At 30.5% G+C, this 15684-nt stretch overlaps 1 protein-coding gene across 4 annotated transcripts in view; it reads right to left on the reverse strand.

The window, feature by feature from the left end:
* Positions 1-15218, reverse strand: part of LOC143074178 (uncharacterized) — a 40504-nt gene extending 25286 nt beyond the window's left edge. For 2 of the 4 annotated variants that reach the window (XM_076249736.1, XM_076249728.1), the window contains exons 1-2: positions 14717-15218; positions 10612-10656 (exon numbers count right to left, since the gene is read on the reverse strand). In XM_076249736.1, coding sequence (XP_076105851.1) covers positions 10612-10656; positions 14717-14902 — 231 coding nt within the window. In that variant the 5' untranslated portion in view covers positions 14903-15218. Of the gene's footprint in view, positions 1-149; positions 290-4226; positions 4377-10611; positions 10657-14716 lie in introns of those variants that run through there. The other 2 variants (XM_076249741.1, XM_076249755.1) reach the window with 2 other exon arrangements.
* Between the last annotated feature and the right edge of the window lie 466 nt (positions 15219-15684).

The following is a 15684-nucleotide window of genomic DNA, read 5'->3' on the forward strand; positions in this document are numbered from 1 at the left end:
TGTTTTTGCACTAAGCAAAAATCTTCTTTGCTTGAAGCACCAAGACTGAGAAATCATTTAAATCCTAGAAAACAATTCAGAACTGTGTCAAATGAAAATATAAGCGATGACAGTTAACAATAGCTAGATAAGAAACGAACTGCACTTACGATTTTTCTTTTGATTTCAGAAGCTATCACTTGAAAATCCTTCATACTTAATTTCTAATTCAGAAAGAGTGCTCCAAGAATATATCCTCCAACAAAAGTCCTCTAACAAAAGTGTTACATATAGAATGGTACACAACTAACCAATACACTATACATAACCACACCATAAAAATAGACATTCTGTTGACATATACAACACGTAACTATATTTACTATGTGATTGATGGATTGACAGGAATGGTCCCTGTATGTCAAGAAACCTGACAACAGGATCATCACATTTAATAAAAAATAACAAATATTATGATTTGTGTGTTAATATTGCCTTTGGAGAAGTGTATTTCCGCAATTGCTGTCATTAGGTATGACAACATTTGGAAATTGGAAATCTCTTTTTTTGGAGAAAAGATGGCTTCTGTTTATATTTTATGATACTTTTAATGCTTTTTGTTTTCAAATCTATTTCAATCTTTCTGTATTTAGATAGAAACAAGAATCAGTTTTTATAATATAGGACACCATGCCATGCTCACGCTGTATTCATATGTTCAGCGAACTTTGAAATTGGTGTCAAAACCTTAATTTGGAATACGATTTAAATTGTCACACCAAATGAAAATGTGTACTAAGTTTCAAATTAATGTGGCCATAACTTCATGGTAAACTATATTTATAACCAAAATCATTAACCTGATATAGGACCGACAGGAATCAAGGAACAGGTGGACACACTGAGCAGGAAACATAATGCCCCTACAACCATTGGTGTTAATAAAAATCAATTCAGTTTAATTCATCTACATAGATGTAAAAATGAATTTCTTACACTAAAATACAACTAGATCAACTATATATAGTGTCAATATTTACCACCAAAAATAAGCTCGAGTTTGACATCAGCTTAATATTAGCTGGATAAACAATCTTATAATTTATGAACAGCCAGGAAAAAAATGTTTACCTTCCTTTCAAGCCTATCATACAATTTTCTTCAAAATTTTACTGGTTAACCAATTATTTCAAATAAAAGAATTTTCTTTCATCACTTGTACATCTCCTAAATATTCATTAAATATTTGCCACTGGACATAAAGCAAACAAGAATCAATCTGAAATCTAAATATATTTATTGTTACCCTTCAAATATTCGTTGACAATTATCACAAAATGACCATTAATATTTTGAATAATTAATGCTAATGATTGTCTTTAAATTAAGAAAGTTATGACCATTAAATCACCATTAAAATAATGATGGCCATGAAAATCCTATAAATCATACCTGTCTGTCAAAAAAGTTGTTACCTAATTATAAATCTACCTTGCTAATAAAATATTGACAAATTACCAAACACTGGGAAACATTGCACCTGACAGAAGGATGTTTATCTGTTTGTCATCGGAAATGTGACCTTTTATGGTGGTCCTTGATCTCAATGATAACCTTATATTTTATTTCTCAAGGCATACAGGATGAATGGACTTGGTTATGACCACATAATCTTGATGATTATTGATATAATAGCAGTCTGACCTGCAATAACAAGATTTATTTTAGATAACCAAGATTTTGTCAACAGATGATAGACTTGCCTATAAGGCAATGTAGGTTTGGCACATTCTGAAATGACCCGACATTTCCAACAGAAAAATTCCCTATAAAACCAATAACTTTAGTACATATCAGGACCAAATTGGCGATTTATTAGAGTTTTTGTATTTCAGTGTTCTCACAACAAGTTTAACTCCACATCAACATATTTATTTCTTTGCTATGAAATCTAATGTTCATGTCCTGAAAATTGTATAAAGCATTGTTCAAAAACTCATCTACTGAAAAATTCAATATTCAAATGGTTTGGACTTTTCTATATTTACAGATTAATTTATACTTGTGAGGATACATGTCCTGAATTCTCTATTCAATTGATTGTCTGTTTGCTAGAATTTTACTGAATAAACCAAAATCATAAATTGATAAAAGTAGGAAATTCAAAGTCATGAAAAAGAAACAAAAATTGTAATACATGCATGTAAACTGCCAGAGGATAACTCTGTGATGTTTTACAGTCGCAATAGATGAAATCATGATCGGGAAACTAGATTTAGCTGGAAGTCCAAATCCTTGTGATGTAACGCATTTAGCTTAGGGTCAGTTTGTCAGTACACCTGTAGTAGCCTATTACATCCTCTCAATTTATTTCTGTATCAATTATATTCACAAAGCTAAACAAGCATATTTCAAATTTACAATTATTCAAGTAATTTGAATGTAAACAGCAGAAAATAAAAAAATGAAAAAAATTGTCTTTACAAAAGGTTATGTTGTTATTGGGTGTTTTTCATGTAAATCTAGTAAATGCACTTAAAATCAAAATTATTTACATTTTGAATTCTTTAAATTTACCACAAACACCCCCACAATAGCTTTTGACAGATACAACTACAAAACTTGTTGCTTTAGTAATACTATTGCAAAAACAGTAAATTTTACCATAAATCAAAATATCAAAACATTTATTTGTGCACATTTACAAAAGAAGGTTACAAAATTGTTTGGCAATGACAAAAACAGACATTAAACAAAAAAATGTTACATAAATTTAGAATATTTACAATTAGAATTACATTTTAAATCAGTTATTACCTAACAAAATAAAATGATAAATTTTTCAATAGCTTTGAATTGTACATTTACATTAATATATAAATATATAACTTCAAATATTATGATTTATTTTTCCAAAGATTTTTATAGAAAATTCAAATGCAGAAATAAAGAGATGTATCACAAATCCGCCAAAGTTGCTAAGATAAGGTGATAAATGGGGTTTAAATTCTAAACCATATAGTTCTTTTGTATAGTTTACCACAAACAGTAAGTATAATGTGGTGTCCAAAGAAAGTGACACCCTGTCTTCATCACGATGATAAAATTAATGTAATAGGTATAAATTATGGTAATAATAGTCTTAACCTACGGTTAATTTAAAATGACTTTAGAAGTTTAGAGTTACAAAACTTTTATTCAAAATTCAATTTCATGGCATTCAGAAGAACCAACATGATTATAGGTCTCCTTATCAAAGTAAGGATATCAACGAGTAAGAATTGCAATAGCAAATGCATGCTTTTGGTTTATTGTGTAGTTGGGCTGCTGTCTATTGATATAATTAAAAGAAGGGCTGCTGTCTATTAATATAAATATAAGAAGATTTGGTATGACTGCCAATGAGACAACTCTCCACAAGTGACTAAATGACACAGAAATTAAAACTATAGGTCACCGTACAGCCTTCAAAAATGAGCAAAGCCAAAACCGTAAAGTCAGCTATAAAAATCTACCAGTTCTTAAATCTTCTCATCTTTTTTTTCCTACCAATAGGTTAAATAAATTTCAATATACTACTGGTGAAAATTCACAATGGGGAACTCAAATAGCTTAATCAGAACATAAGTATACAAAAATCTATATTACATTTGTACATAACAACCTCTGCCAAATTCAAAAAGTCAATAAAATATTTAAGATAAATAGTTCAAAGATTCAAGTGTACTGTGTTGAAAATGACATTTAATTCTAAAAAAATTGACTAAAATTAAATCTTTGAGGAGAAACTTTCTTAAAAAGATAAAAGCTTCTTAAATATGGTTTAGTGCTTAAAGTACTAAGCAAATAAAAATTTTGGAAAGACGTAGGCTTGTATTACAAATATAACAAATCTATTCTTTGACCAAACTAGAATATAAATATTCAGTGTCAAGCATTTTTCTTTAAATCAATATTTTTCAGTAAATCATTTTCAGATTTTACTTTACTTCTTCAACCGTTGCTATGGTGATCAATTTCAAGGTATTTGTCATTAACATATAGACGAACTTAAAAACACAACTATTGCATTAATTCCAACATACTAAAAACATTGATGGATTGTTATGTTAAAAGCTGTTACTCTTTTACAACAAGTTCTGACATAAATTGGTATAACTAAGTGAACTGTTACGAACATCAGACCAAACAGGAAATGACCAGATTCTGGAATATATAATTAACAGGCAGATAGAATAAAAATATACCTTGTAAATCAATGTTCCCGCTCTAGCTGGGGGATATATCTTTGGTTCTCCCCTCCGATTATACAGACTTCTGGATCGTGAGCTAATCATGGCTAAATGTTAACGATTTTTTTTTTAAATCCTCAAAATATTTCTGTCTTCAGAAAAAGTCACAATGTCTTTGATTTTTGAAATATCCTTGCTTTCTCTAATTTATAATACTGTATTATTAATCTAGTGAATGAATTCTCCCTGGATAAAATTATCTTCCTAATTTTTGCTTCCACAATGCAAATTTAAAAAAAAAAACAGTTAATCCACAGTATACTCCTTCTTCCTCAGATTTATTATGAATATGATTTTAAATTCAATTACATCTCTAACAGTGTACCGGACAAATTACAATTTAAACTTTATAGTCCAAGATAAACAAAGTATCATAGCCTCTAACTGAACAGGTAAGTCTAAATGACATTCAAATTGCTAGACCGTGAACGGTAACAATAGGTGGGCCCAATTACGTGAGGAGAATTCTTGCAGATTGAAACTCTACAAACTTGTGTTGCTTGACCAACTGTCTGTTTACAAGCTGTTTAAATAATGTGAATCAGTATGGTCAAGTCATAATGTCCATTATCATCTTTAAAAGGTGAGAGCTTTATAGAATACCGAAAAAAATAAACTCTTTTAATGTAGAGTCTTCTTAATTAATCAAAAATAAAATTACCATCAAATGTTATTTTAGATATGCAGGGTTTCACAAAGGACAGCATTTACATTTTCTTATATATACATTCATATACATGTTTAACTATATTAGACATGCCCATCATTGCATCTTATGTCAGGAAAATATTTTTGATGACACAAATTTTACTATTTATTTTCAATAATTCATTCATAGTATATGCAATCAAGAGTAAACATATTAAAATGCTTTTGATATATATATATATATGTAAACATTTATCCTTTTTATACACAGGCTTAAATCTAAATAGGTAAACTAGAAAACAAAACAAAAAGGGCCAGTGTTTTTATAGGTTAGAAATTATTTGAAAATAAATAACTTTCAAAATATTTTACTAAACTATTTTTTTCCCCAAGGTTAAATGTACTGATCTGACTTAAAAGTCATTTTCTGTACAGATTGCAATACATGTACATGTATTAGTTTTTATACTTAATTTCATGACAATAGATAAATCTTACACAGACAGCACATTTTCCCATTTTTTTCTCACATTACAAACATACAAGTCTACATGATTTTTGCAAGGGAAGCAGTATATTTTCAGTATAAAAAAAACTGACATAAAAGAAGATGATATATTATTATTTTTCAAGATTTTCTATAAAATCTTACACTACAGACAAGAAAACATATTGACAACACAATATTGCATTATCAAGCAAGATATATGCTTCAAAAGACCTACAATTTATAGACATTCATGACTGCCATACTAACTGGGATCATGATCTTTTTTCCAATAAGATCCTGAATTCAGACACCATATAAAAAAAACTAAATGCATAGGTTATTTTGAAAATCTTAGAATTCTAAAAGTTTAGATAATTCAGATTGCTATATACCTGGTTTACATATGTTAAAAATATTTTGAAAGAGGTAAACATGGACGTATCCATTATTGAGGGAAACAAAAGAAAAAATTACTCAAAGTTGTTAAAAAAAAACTTAAAACATCAATTCTTAAATTTCTACACAAATATATTTGAACAAAAATTTGAAAAAATAGATAAAAAAAGTAAATTGTATTCATATAAAAGTTTAAAGCAAAATTTAGAAATGGAAAACTACTTAAACTGTAAATCTTTTGAAAAGAGAAGTAACATAACAAAAATGAGAATTAGCGATCATAATTTAATGATAGAAAAAGGAAGACATTTAAAAATACCTAGAGAAAAAAGACTATGCACATCCTGTAATACAATGGAGGATGAAGCCCATTTTATTTTATACTGCAAAAAAATTGCTAAACTAAGAGATAACTTTATAGGAAATGTAATTAAACATATGCCAGATTTTATGTCCTGGCAAGAAAATGAAAAAATTAAATATCTTCTTTGTCAGGGCCGTAACTAGGGTTCGAATTCAGGGGAGGCAGGGGTTTTGGGGCCGCCGATTGAGGCCCCAATAGATATGGGTTAGGGGCGCATCCCCCACCCTCGCTGATTTTTTTCTCTCAGTCATTGGCTAAAAATGACCCGTTTCCCTTCGATTTCCTTACTTTAAGAAACATCAGTATTGCTTGAACCTGGAAGCAACTTTTATGCAAAAACAAGCTGAGATTGTTGTTCGGGGTGAGCCAAGTCTCCATCTTGAAGGCCGTACTTTGACCTATAATTGTTAACATTAAATACATTGTGACCGCAGATTTTTTTCTCAAATGATATGGCTAAAAATTACCCGTTTTCCTTCGGTTTCCTTACTTTAAGAAAGATCAGTTTTGCTGGATCCTTGGAGCAATTTTCATGCAAACAATTATTATCTGTAAGATATTTTTTTTAGAAACTGGTAAGTTCAAAAAACATATAAAGCAAGATTATAGAACGCAAGATATATTTTTGTTTTATCGAGGATCTTGAATTTCAATTTTGTTGAAAGCTGAACAGACATCTATATAACTACAACCAGGGACTTTCTATACTAGTCTAGTATATACTTAGTATAGAAAGTCCCTGCTACAACGGATGGTTACCTACTTAGGCATTGACCATAATGTTCTCATACGATCGGGAGACTTAAAAAAATGATCCAACAGCTGATTCAGCCGGTAACGAATTTCCGATACCTTAAAAGATTTACAATACAAAAGGAACTTCCTCTGCTTAATTGAGCCCCCAAATAAATGTGAATAGTTAAGTTTTTATTCAAAATTATCGAAAGCAAAGTTTCATATGTGTTCTCGTCCGAATACTGACCCTCTCAATACTGAATAACAGACGGACGGCCACACGAAAAAAAGGAATACTGAAACAGTTCACTTTCGATCAAAAATCAGAAAAATGACAGACATATCACGTATCATGATAACACTGTTAAAACTGTAAACTTGTGTTGTTTATAATATAAATTCAAGTTCTTGAGTACATATTGTCAATATTTTATTTTATTACTTCAAAAAAAAATTTGGTGTAGAAAATTCAGGGGAGGCAGTTGCCTCCCCTGGCCTCCCCTGCCTCATAGGTAGTTACGGCCTTGTTTGTCCATCAACCTCAAAAGAAGTAGAAAGTTTAGGGTCCTATTTTAAACAGGCATTAGAACTAAGGACAGGGGACTCTTGATTTATTTACAAAATATATTTATATATCATATAGATAGATTGTTTTGCTTTTTTGCTTTTTTTGTTTTTATGGTTTTGTTTGTTAAATGTATTTTGTGTATGTTTATATTATTTGTTACAAACTTATTGTTCAGAGTTTATAAGACAATAAATATTTGAATTGAATATAATACATTGATCTTTTTCTCATTTTCAATTTTCATTACAAGTCTATATGTTTTTTTCCTACAAGAAAGTATTTCATTTTCAGTGTAATACCTCTGATATAAGATTATAGATGATATATTATCATTAATTATTCATTTGATATATAAGCTAGGTCATCCTGGTATAAATATAAGCTGCTTTAATATGATCCATCAGCATCTATAACACCTAATTTAACATGTCATAAAAAAACATATGATGGAAAGTCAATTTTTTTTTTATTATAAAAAACTGACAACCAAAACATATACATATAGTAACAATACATAGTTGGGTTATCAAGCAAGATGAATACTTCAAAAGATGAAATTATTCAACAATTTATAGATATTGTCATAGTAACTGGGGGACATGATCTTTGTCATGATAGGATTCTGAAATTCAATACCAATGGTCCATATAAAGGAGTAATGACATAAGTATATGTAGATTTAGAACAATTATGAATATTCATTCAAATATACATGTATGGTTCAATAAAATGATGTTTGGCCATTCAACCAAGTGTCAAATTCATTATTCTGTAGGACAGCAACACTGTTTTCCATTAGTAAAGTTAACTCAGTCATAAATGTTTCATTTACGTTTTTCAAGTGTTAATATATATCTATAAAAGAGTTTAATCAACTTCAAGATGATTTGATATTTTCACTAATGATTGGTCAGAATTTGATAAGCCAAACCAATCAGCCATGGGTTATCAGTTGCGTGATTAGTAGGGTTTTAAAAGCAGCTACATAGGACCATGGACGAAATTTTCAATATGCTTAACCTTTATAAATGAAAATCAATATTTTAAAGTTCACTGAATGTGCAACAAAACATCTTGCTTGCTGATTTAGAGCATGTTTGCAGTAATTCTACATGTATACTGCACCAGTTAAAAGGAGGCTTCAAGTCTCCCTTGAACACCTTGGTTGCAGCATGTTTCCGCAAGTGTTGAAGGTTTTAGGTTTAACCTTTGGCTTGGGTTAAAGCAAAGACTTTAAAATTGGTATTAACTGCTTCTTCGCTAAGCATGCAGGATTTAGGAGAAAGAGCAAAAACTGGTCAGCTCTGAGTCTGAATATTGTTTATTAGTAGAGAGACCTGTCTTCCTGCAGACTGTTGTAAACTAGCACATTTTTAAATCCAAATCAGCGTTTTGGTCCAGTAGAAAGCAGGGTTAATATTTATATTACATCTTGTCCTGAATATTCATATTAATTTGCCACTGGACGTTAAGCAGCCATTCATCATCATCATCAAGTCTTTCAAACTTTTTATCTAAAACTAATTATATTTTGTAATCAATTATCTAGCAGGATTGCCTCAAGCTACTTATTTTGGATTAGAATTGATTGTCAGAACAACATTATCACATTATAAGTGCTTTTTTTATTTCTTTTAGTCACCTTATATTAATTGGTTGATAAATTGTAGATGTGAAATGAGGCCATCTACCACATCTGGTCAAATTCACAATCTATTTTTTTCTCAAAGCATCATCTTTACAGCACTTCTATTAGAAAAAAATTACATCTGTCCAAAGTTCCAATTATTTTTTCTCAAAGCAGCATCCATATCATGAAATAAAAAAAAACATTCTAAACCAAACAATGTTTCTCATCTGGCACTTAACTAACCATTCAAACATAATTACCATTTGAAATAAACAAGCTCTTCATTGAACAATGCAAGTACAACAATATAAAATTACAGAACCCATTGAACACAAGGGTGAAACAAGGTTTATCTGAACTTGAATCTACGCACTTGTACCAGATCGCCCTCTACACCTGATTTCAATTATGTTTGAACCTGACCATCGTTATATACCAAAATATGCCTGGACACACACATGAAATTGAATGAAGAAATAAACGAAAATTTAATTCATGAAATACTACAAACTAGAGCAAAACATGTAGCATATACCTGATTTATGTTGTCTTGATGAGTTTAATTCAGATTCAAGAAAAATGGGGCACAAATTCTGAACTATGTTACTAATGCAAGACCATTATCATATTATTACCATATATATTCAAATAATTGTGAACGTGAAAAGGATAGTATAATAATACAAAAGTGGAGGAGATCTGGTCTTCCAGTGATATAACTTTACTCAGTTCAGTTAAAAAATTAAAGCCTAAAAACCCTTATCAAGTTGTTTGATTGGTAGATTTCTTATTCTGAGAATGATAAGCATACTCAAAAGTTTAATGACTATAACCTCTGACCACTTGCAGTTACAAAGATTTTTATTAGATTATCAACAACTCAGAATTCAACCACTCTTAAAATTAGATTTTATATTTGTACTCAAGGTACTGAGTACAGTTTTTTTACCAAGAGTCCAAAAATGAGATCTCTTGTAAAGATATTTACTATTTGAAGTCCCTCCAACTGATGTCTTGACATTCATGTATCCTGGAAGCAATTCGTTCAATGTGTGCACCAATTTAATTGCACTAGTGCATGTAATATCTCAATCTTATCCAAATGTTTTGTACCAGACCTTGAACTCTTTTAATAACAGTTTATGACAAATATATCATGTTGCTCACTTCTAAATATCACTTTAAGAAGATGTAATAAAAAGATACCATATAAAGTCTCCACTTCTGTGTAATGTATCAGTGAAATTAATTGTTGATTAGAATCAGGAAAGGATGAGAAGGTACTCTTTAAAAAGTTGGAAAATGATACCTTTAATAATGTATAGCATGTACAAATATTTAGATCAACTTAATGTACAATATAATATTCTTGTAAAAAATTTACATGCAATATACACAGATGCATTAGATCTAGACCTTGCCCTATGTGACTCCAGGCATAATAAGGACTAGGTAGGTAGGTATACACACATGAATGTCTTTGTCTCCACGAGGAGAAACATAACTTACCTTTATATCTTCTGAGATCAGCTTTCCTATCTTCCTTTCTTCAAACTGAAATAGGAATACAAGTATATGTAATAATTTTTTTCTCTTCAAACTGAAATAGGAATACAAGTATATGTAATAATTTTCCTTTCTTCAAACTGAAATAGGAATACAAGTATTTGTTATAATATAATTTACAAGCATCTACAAAAAGATATTGAATTTGTTTCAAACAGCTGACAGCTGGTGCTTTAAAATATACATGTAGTATTCAATTTATTCAATTTAGAAAGGATTTGGACCCAGGAAGGATTAAGGTTGCCCCTAAAATTCATTTACTTGGCCTCTATATCCTTCTGAATAACACTGGCCATACCAATGAACCAAAATGCATTTGTGGTGATTTAAGATGAGATACAATGCACATAAAGCAGCAACAAATAAATAGGGAATGTGTCCATGGGACACAGATCATGCCCCAAATTATGAATTAATTAAAATCATTTAAAGAGAGACAGCAAAAGGGATGTATGACTATGTATAACTACAAATGTATTACATACTTCTAATAGACGTCCTTGTGTGAAATAAGTATAAAAATTAAAACTTACATTCAAATGTAAGTGGTTTTTTTCTTTTCTTGGGAGAGTTAAAAGATTAAATTGTACAACTTCCTATTCAAGGATGTTTAGTATATAAATAAACTTCCTAAACATATAAATGTTGACGAAACCTCAAATAAATTGGGTGAAACGTAAGTATAATTATGTAAAGTTCTAAAAAAAAACTTCAAGTTAAAAATTTTGTTTACATAAAGGGCAACTCTAATTCATTATTGTGTAATCTTATTTGGATTGAAGGGTAGGGATTAGAAGAAACTGACATATCTATTATACATAGGTATTTACTAGAGCTTCACAACACTATATCCTGTTTATCATGTTTATATACTGCTGTATCAAGGTTTAATCTAAAAGCTGTTAAAATACCACAGGTACTGCAGACTCCTTCCCCTGTATTTCACCTGACATTTCCTTGGAGGTTAGTTTATTTCTAACCAACCTTATTACATGATAAACAGAATCAGCCTTTGATCTGTATTTACGACAAAGCCATAGTTCATGTTTTTCCTAAATAGTAATTCAATAATTTGACTCTTAAACCTAAAACAAATTTTCCAGGGCTGACTTTAAGAATTGAGTTGTGCTGATGAAAATTTTGTAGCTTGAAACATAAATTTGTTTAAAGATGTTCCGTTAAAACTTGCTTTTGTTTAAGTAATGTTCAACTATACCATAAGCAAATAAATCACTAATTTGATCTTAAGCATGTTCAATCTCACAAAAAGTCAGAAAAATAAACAACTTTTCTTGAACTTTCAAAGTTTGGATTAAAAAAAAATTGCTTTTTAGTATTTGCAAAATCAGCAGAATATCTTAAGCAACTAAAAACATGACAACTACAAATGTATATCACGTTAAACATTCTTATCAATTGTGAAGTTGATGTATTTAGTGTTTAGGTCAGGATACTTTTACAATTTAAATTACAAAATATAGGAACAAAATAATCTGCAAACATTTCAGCTTAACATCACCTTACATGTATATGCTTTATACTTTCAAGGTGTTAAAATATAAAAGGCTATTATTTCAACTTGGAATTATTTTTAATTATGAAATTTGCTTTTGTCTTGTACATGTCATATATATATGCAAATCAATTTACATACATGTACATGAAGTTGAAACTTTGGTTTTACATTCCTAGCATGCAGTGATTATGAAAACTTAATAGTGGCTTTAGACATTTGCAAAATTTCTTAATATATTTAACCTAAAGTGACAAAAAATTTTGTGTAGCTGAAATTGACCTCATTTTCATGCTATGCGAATTCAGATATAGCAACAGAATCATGTCCATTCCTCAACTTTAAATGATAGGTCAACAATATTTCATCAATCTCTGTCATTTAGTGGTGACATGCTTGCCACTACTTAGGAGCTTGTGAGTTTGATCTCTGCTGAGAAAGTGGCATGATTATGGAGTAAGAGCAAAACCTGACCAGCTTAAGCTTGAAGTTAGAAATAAAGTTAGAGTGCGAAAACTAAAAGTATTCGGACGACGACGACGCCAACGTGATAGCAATATACGACGAAAAAATTTTCAAATTTTGCGGTCGTATAAAAAGCATGGTATATTAACATCTTATTGACATGTTATAGTCCTAATCATATTTGTTATATTAGCTGCTGCTATATGTATCAAGCAACAATATTTGCCAGAAGTTTGAATGCAAGATGTATTAATGGACCACGCAACACCATCATGATTGGTAGAGACAAGCTGTAAATTAAACCTGACAAATGGGTCATGAAAATGACAATTTTACTTACCCATATTTTTTTTGGGAGTTAGAGTAAAGAGATCTTTTAGATAAGATCTTGAATACAATACATGTAAAATTTAAAATTGAGAAAGGAAATTGGGAATGTGTCAAAGCGACAACAACCCGACCATAGAGCAGACAACAGCCGAAGTCTGCCGTAGTCTGCCCATTTACATTGTAGTATGTTCCCTAGCAAAAAAAAAGAGTTATTTATTTGATACATTATTTTACATGCCGTCCATTTTCTTGATACTAATACATGTAGAAAAAATCCTACTGTATTTCTAACGGATAAAGATATCTTTTCAACTAGACAAAACATGCTGACAACAGAAGGGTGTGGTTACAAGACAACTTTAACAAGGACTTTAATCTCTAATTTATCATCTATAAGGTAAAAACAAAATGTCATAAATCAGTCAAAGTACAAGATTTGGGTGCTTAATGTTGATGTAAGACCTATTTAACATTTCCTGTCATCTCAGGCAATCTGTCAGTCAAAATATTAGATACTAATTTTACCACAAAAACACTAAATTTATACATTGCACATTTCAATGCCAAGCTCATCAGAATTGGAGTACACCTGTTACCATCATTGCATCAAAAAGACAGTTAATAACAAAAGTACAAATATCTTCATGTGTCTCAATCTACACACAGCACATTTGAATACATTTACATTATTAATTAATAAAAGTTATCTTTATTAAGAAAATAATAAGCATTTTTTAAACACAAATGTCATTTTAAAGATTTTTTATGGTTAAGAATTATTATTGTTACATTTTTTTTATTTTCAGCAAGATAATGAACAATTTAAAACAGCATTAGCCGTCAAATTCATGTTCATTGATTTGACTCAATTTCTCAATTTGATTTATATCCAAATTACAAAAAGTCCAACAATTTATGATGTGAATTTTAGTCTGGACGCCATCGATCTAATAAACTATCGAGGTTACCTCCAAAGACTGCCAATGGTCATATAACCTAATATAAACATATATATATACATGTATGTTAGAGGAGTGGATAAGGCATCTGCGCAATGCTTGGCGGTGTTGCCGTAGAAGTGAGAAGTGAAAAGCAGAGGTTCCATATCGGTCTGGGAGGAAGTAAATAGGGGGTAGGAGGGGTCCTGATCCTGAAATCCCCAATTTAAATATATTTAAAGCCTGACAACCCGAAATTAGTAAAAAGAATTCCCGGATCCAATAAGGGTCAATCCCGAAATCCAGAGCTTAAAAACACCTGATCCCGCCAGAGTCCCGATAAAGGTCCTATCCCCTCCAGTAAAGAATTGTTAGGTTGGTTTATCTAGGCACTTTAATTTTATATGTGTATACACATGTACATGTACGTACATGTATGACGTTTAAGGTTTAAAATAGCATGAATAGAGTTAGCTACGGAACTGTAGCTCTTATGGGTCTTGTAATATGTTTTGACAATTTGCAGACCAGACAGTTCTGTAAGGCATCACAAAAAAAAAGTATAATACTAATGGTCTTTCAGGACGTCATAATTTTTGGACTACAGCCTTCGTCCCAGAAAAAAATTAAAATAGCCTTGCCATTTGTTAAAATTATTTGGACTAGACTACAGCTAGAATAGAGGAATCATAGAGTCAAATAAATTAAATATGTTTGCATGAACTGTTTTATTGTATCATTTAAATTTTCTATTTTCTATTCCTGTATGTCTTTAGTGTGTTTTGTGAAAAATGTTACAAACCTTCATATATTTTGATGGAACATATCCAACTGTGTTGTCAGAAACAGCTCTTGCTCCCCACCATTCAGCACCGGTTTTGTTTACATCAAATATTTCAAATTTGTCACCTTTCTTAAACGACAGTATATTCTGTGAACCATCTGTATCAGGTGAAACAAAATCTGAGATGGCACTAAATATTTCCATTATGTCTGTTAAATAAAAACAGTACTTTCACCTTGATGTTACTACCAGATTATGGAGGCTGAACAGGTGATCATAAATTTAAAGAGATCATTAGCAAAGCGGGACTGTTTATAATTAACAATTTATATTATCTGTGTGTTTGTTTACATCAGTCTCTGTTATTTCATGTCATATCGAGGATATTCAGGCATGTAGCTTCTCATAAAATAGCAAGGTTTCACCGCTGGAATGTTTGGGTTTTCTTTCCTTCTTGAATATGGAATGAGATCAATCGAAGGTTTTGTCAAACGTAAAAAATAATAAAACATCTCTGTGACAGGTGGGTAAACATTCCGTGACGGAACGGATATGCATTTCCGGACATAAAAATCAGCTCACCTGGAGCTGAGGCCTAATACAATTGCCCATCGCATACAGTTTCGTTATTTTAATCAAGAGAAACCAGCATATTATCCCAATTCCTTTTTTAATAAGTAAATATAATTTCATTATATAAATAAAAAATAAATAAAATAAAAACTATGGATATGAAATTGAAGATTTTATGATTTTTGGACAAACTTAAAAACATTTTCGTCAATTGTATGCCAGTGTTTTGAAAGACACAAATAGTCGCCTGTTTCAGAAAACAGAAGAGGTAAATGCATTTTCCCCCTATAAGTTCAATTAGCCGAATGTTAGCAAAATCTGTGACCATGATAGCCCGCTTACTGTCACTTGACCTTAAGCAGTTATAGTTAGTATCATAGTGTGGGTATATTTTACCAGCCGTACGATCACGG

The sequence above is a fragment of the Mytilus galloprovincialis genome, chromosome 1 (assembly GCF_965363235.1).
Source record: "Mytilus galloprovincialis chromosome 1, xbMytGall1.hap1.1, whole genome shotgun sequence".
NCBI lineage: Eukaryota > Metazoa > Mollusca > Bivalvia > Mytilida > Mytilidae > Mytilus > Mytilus galloprovincialis.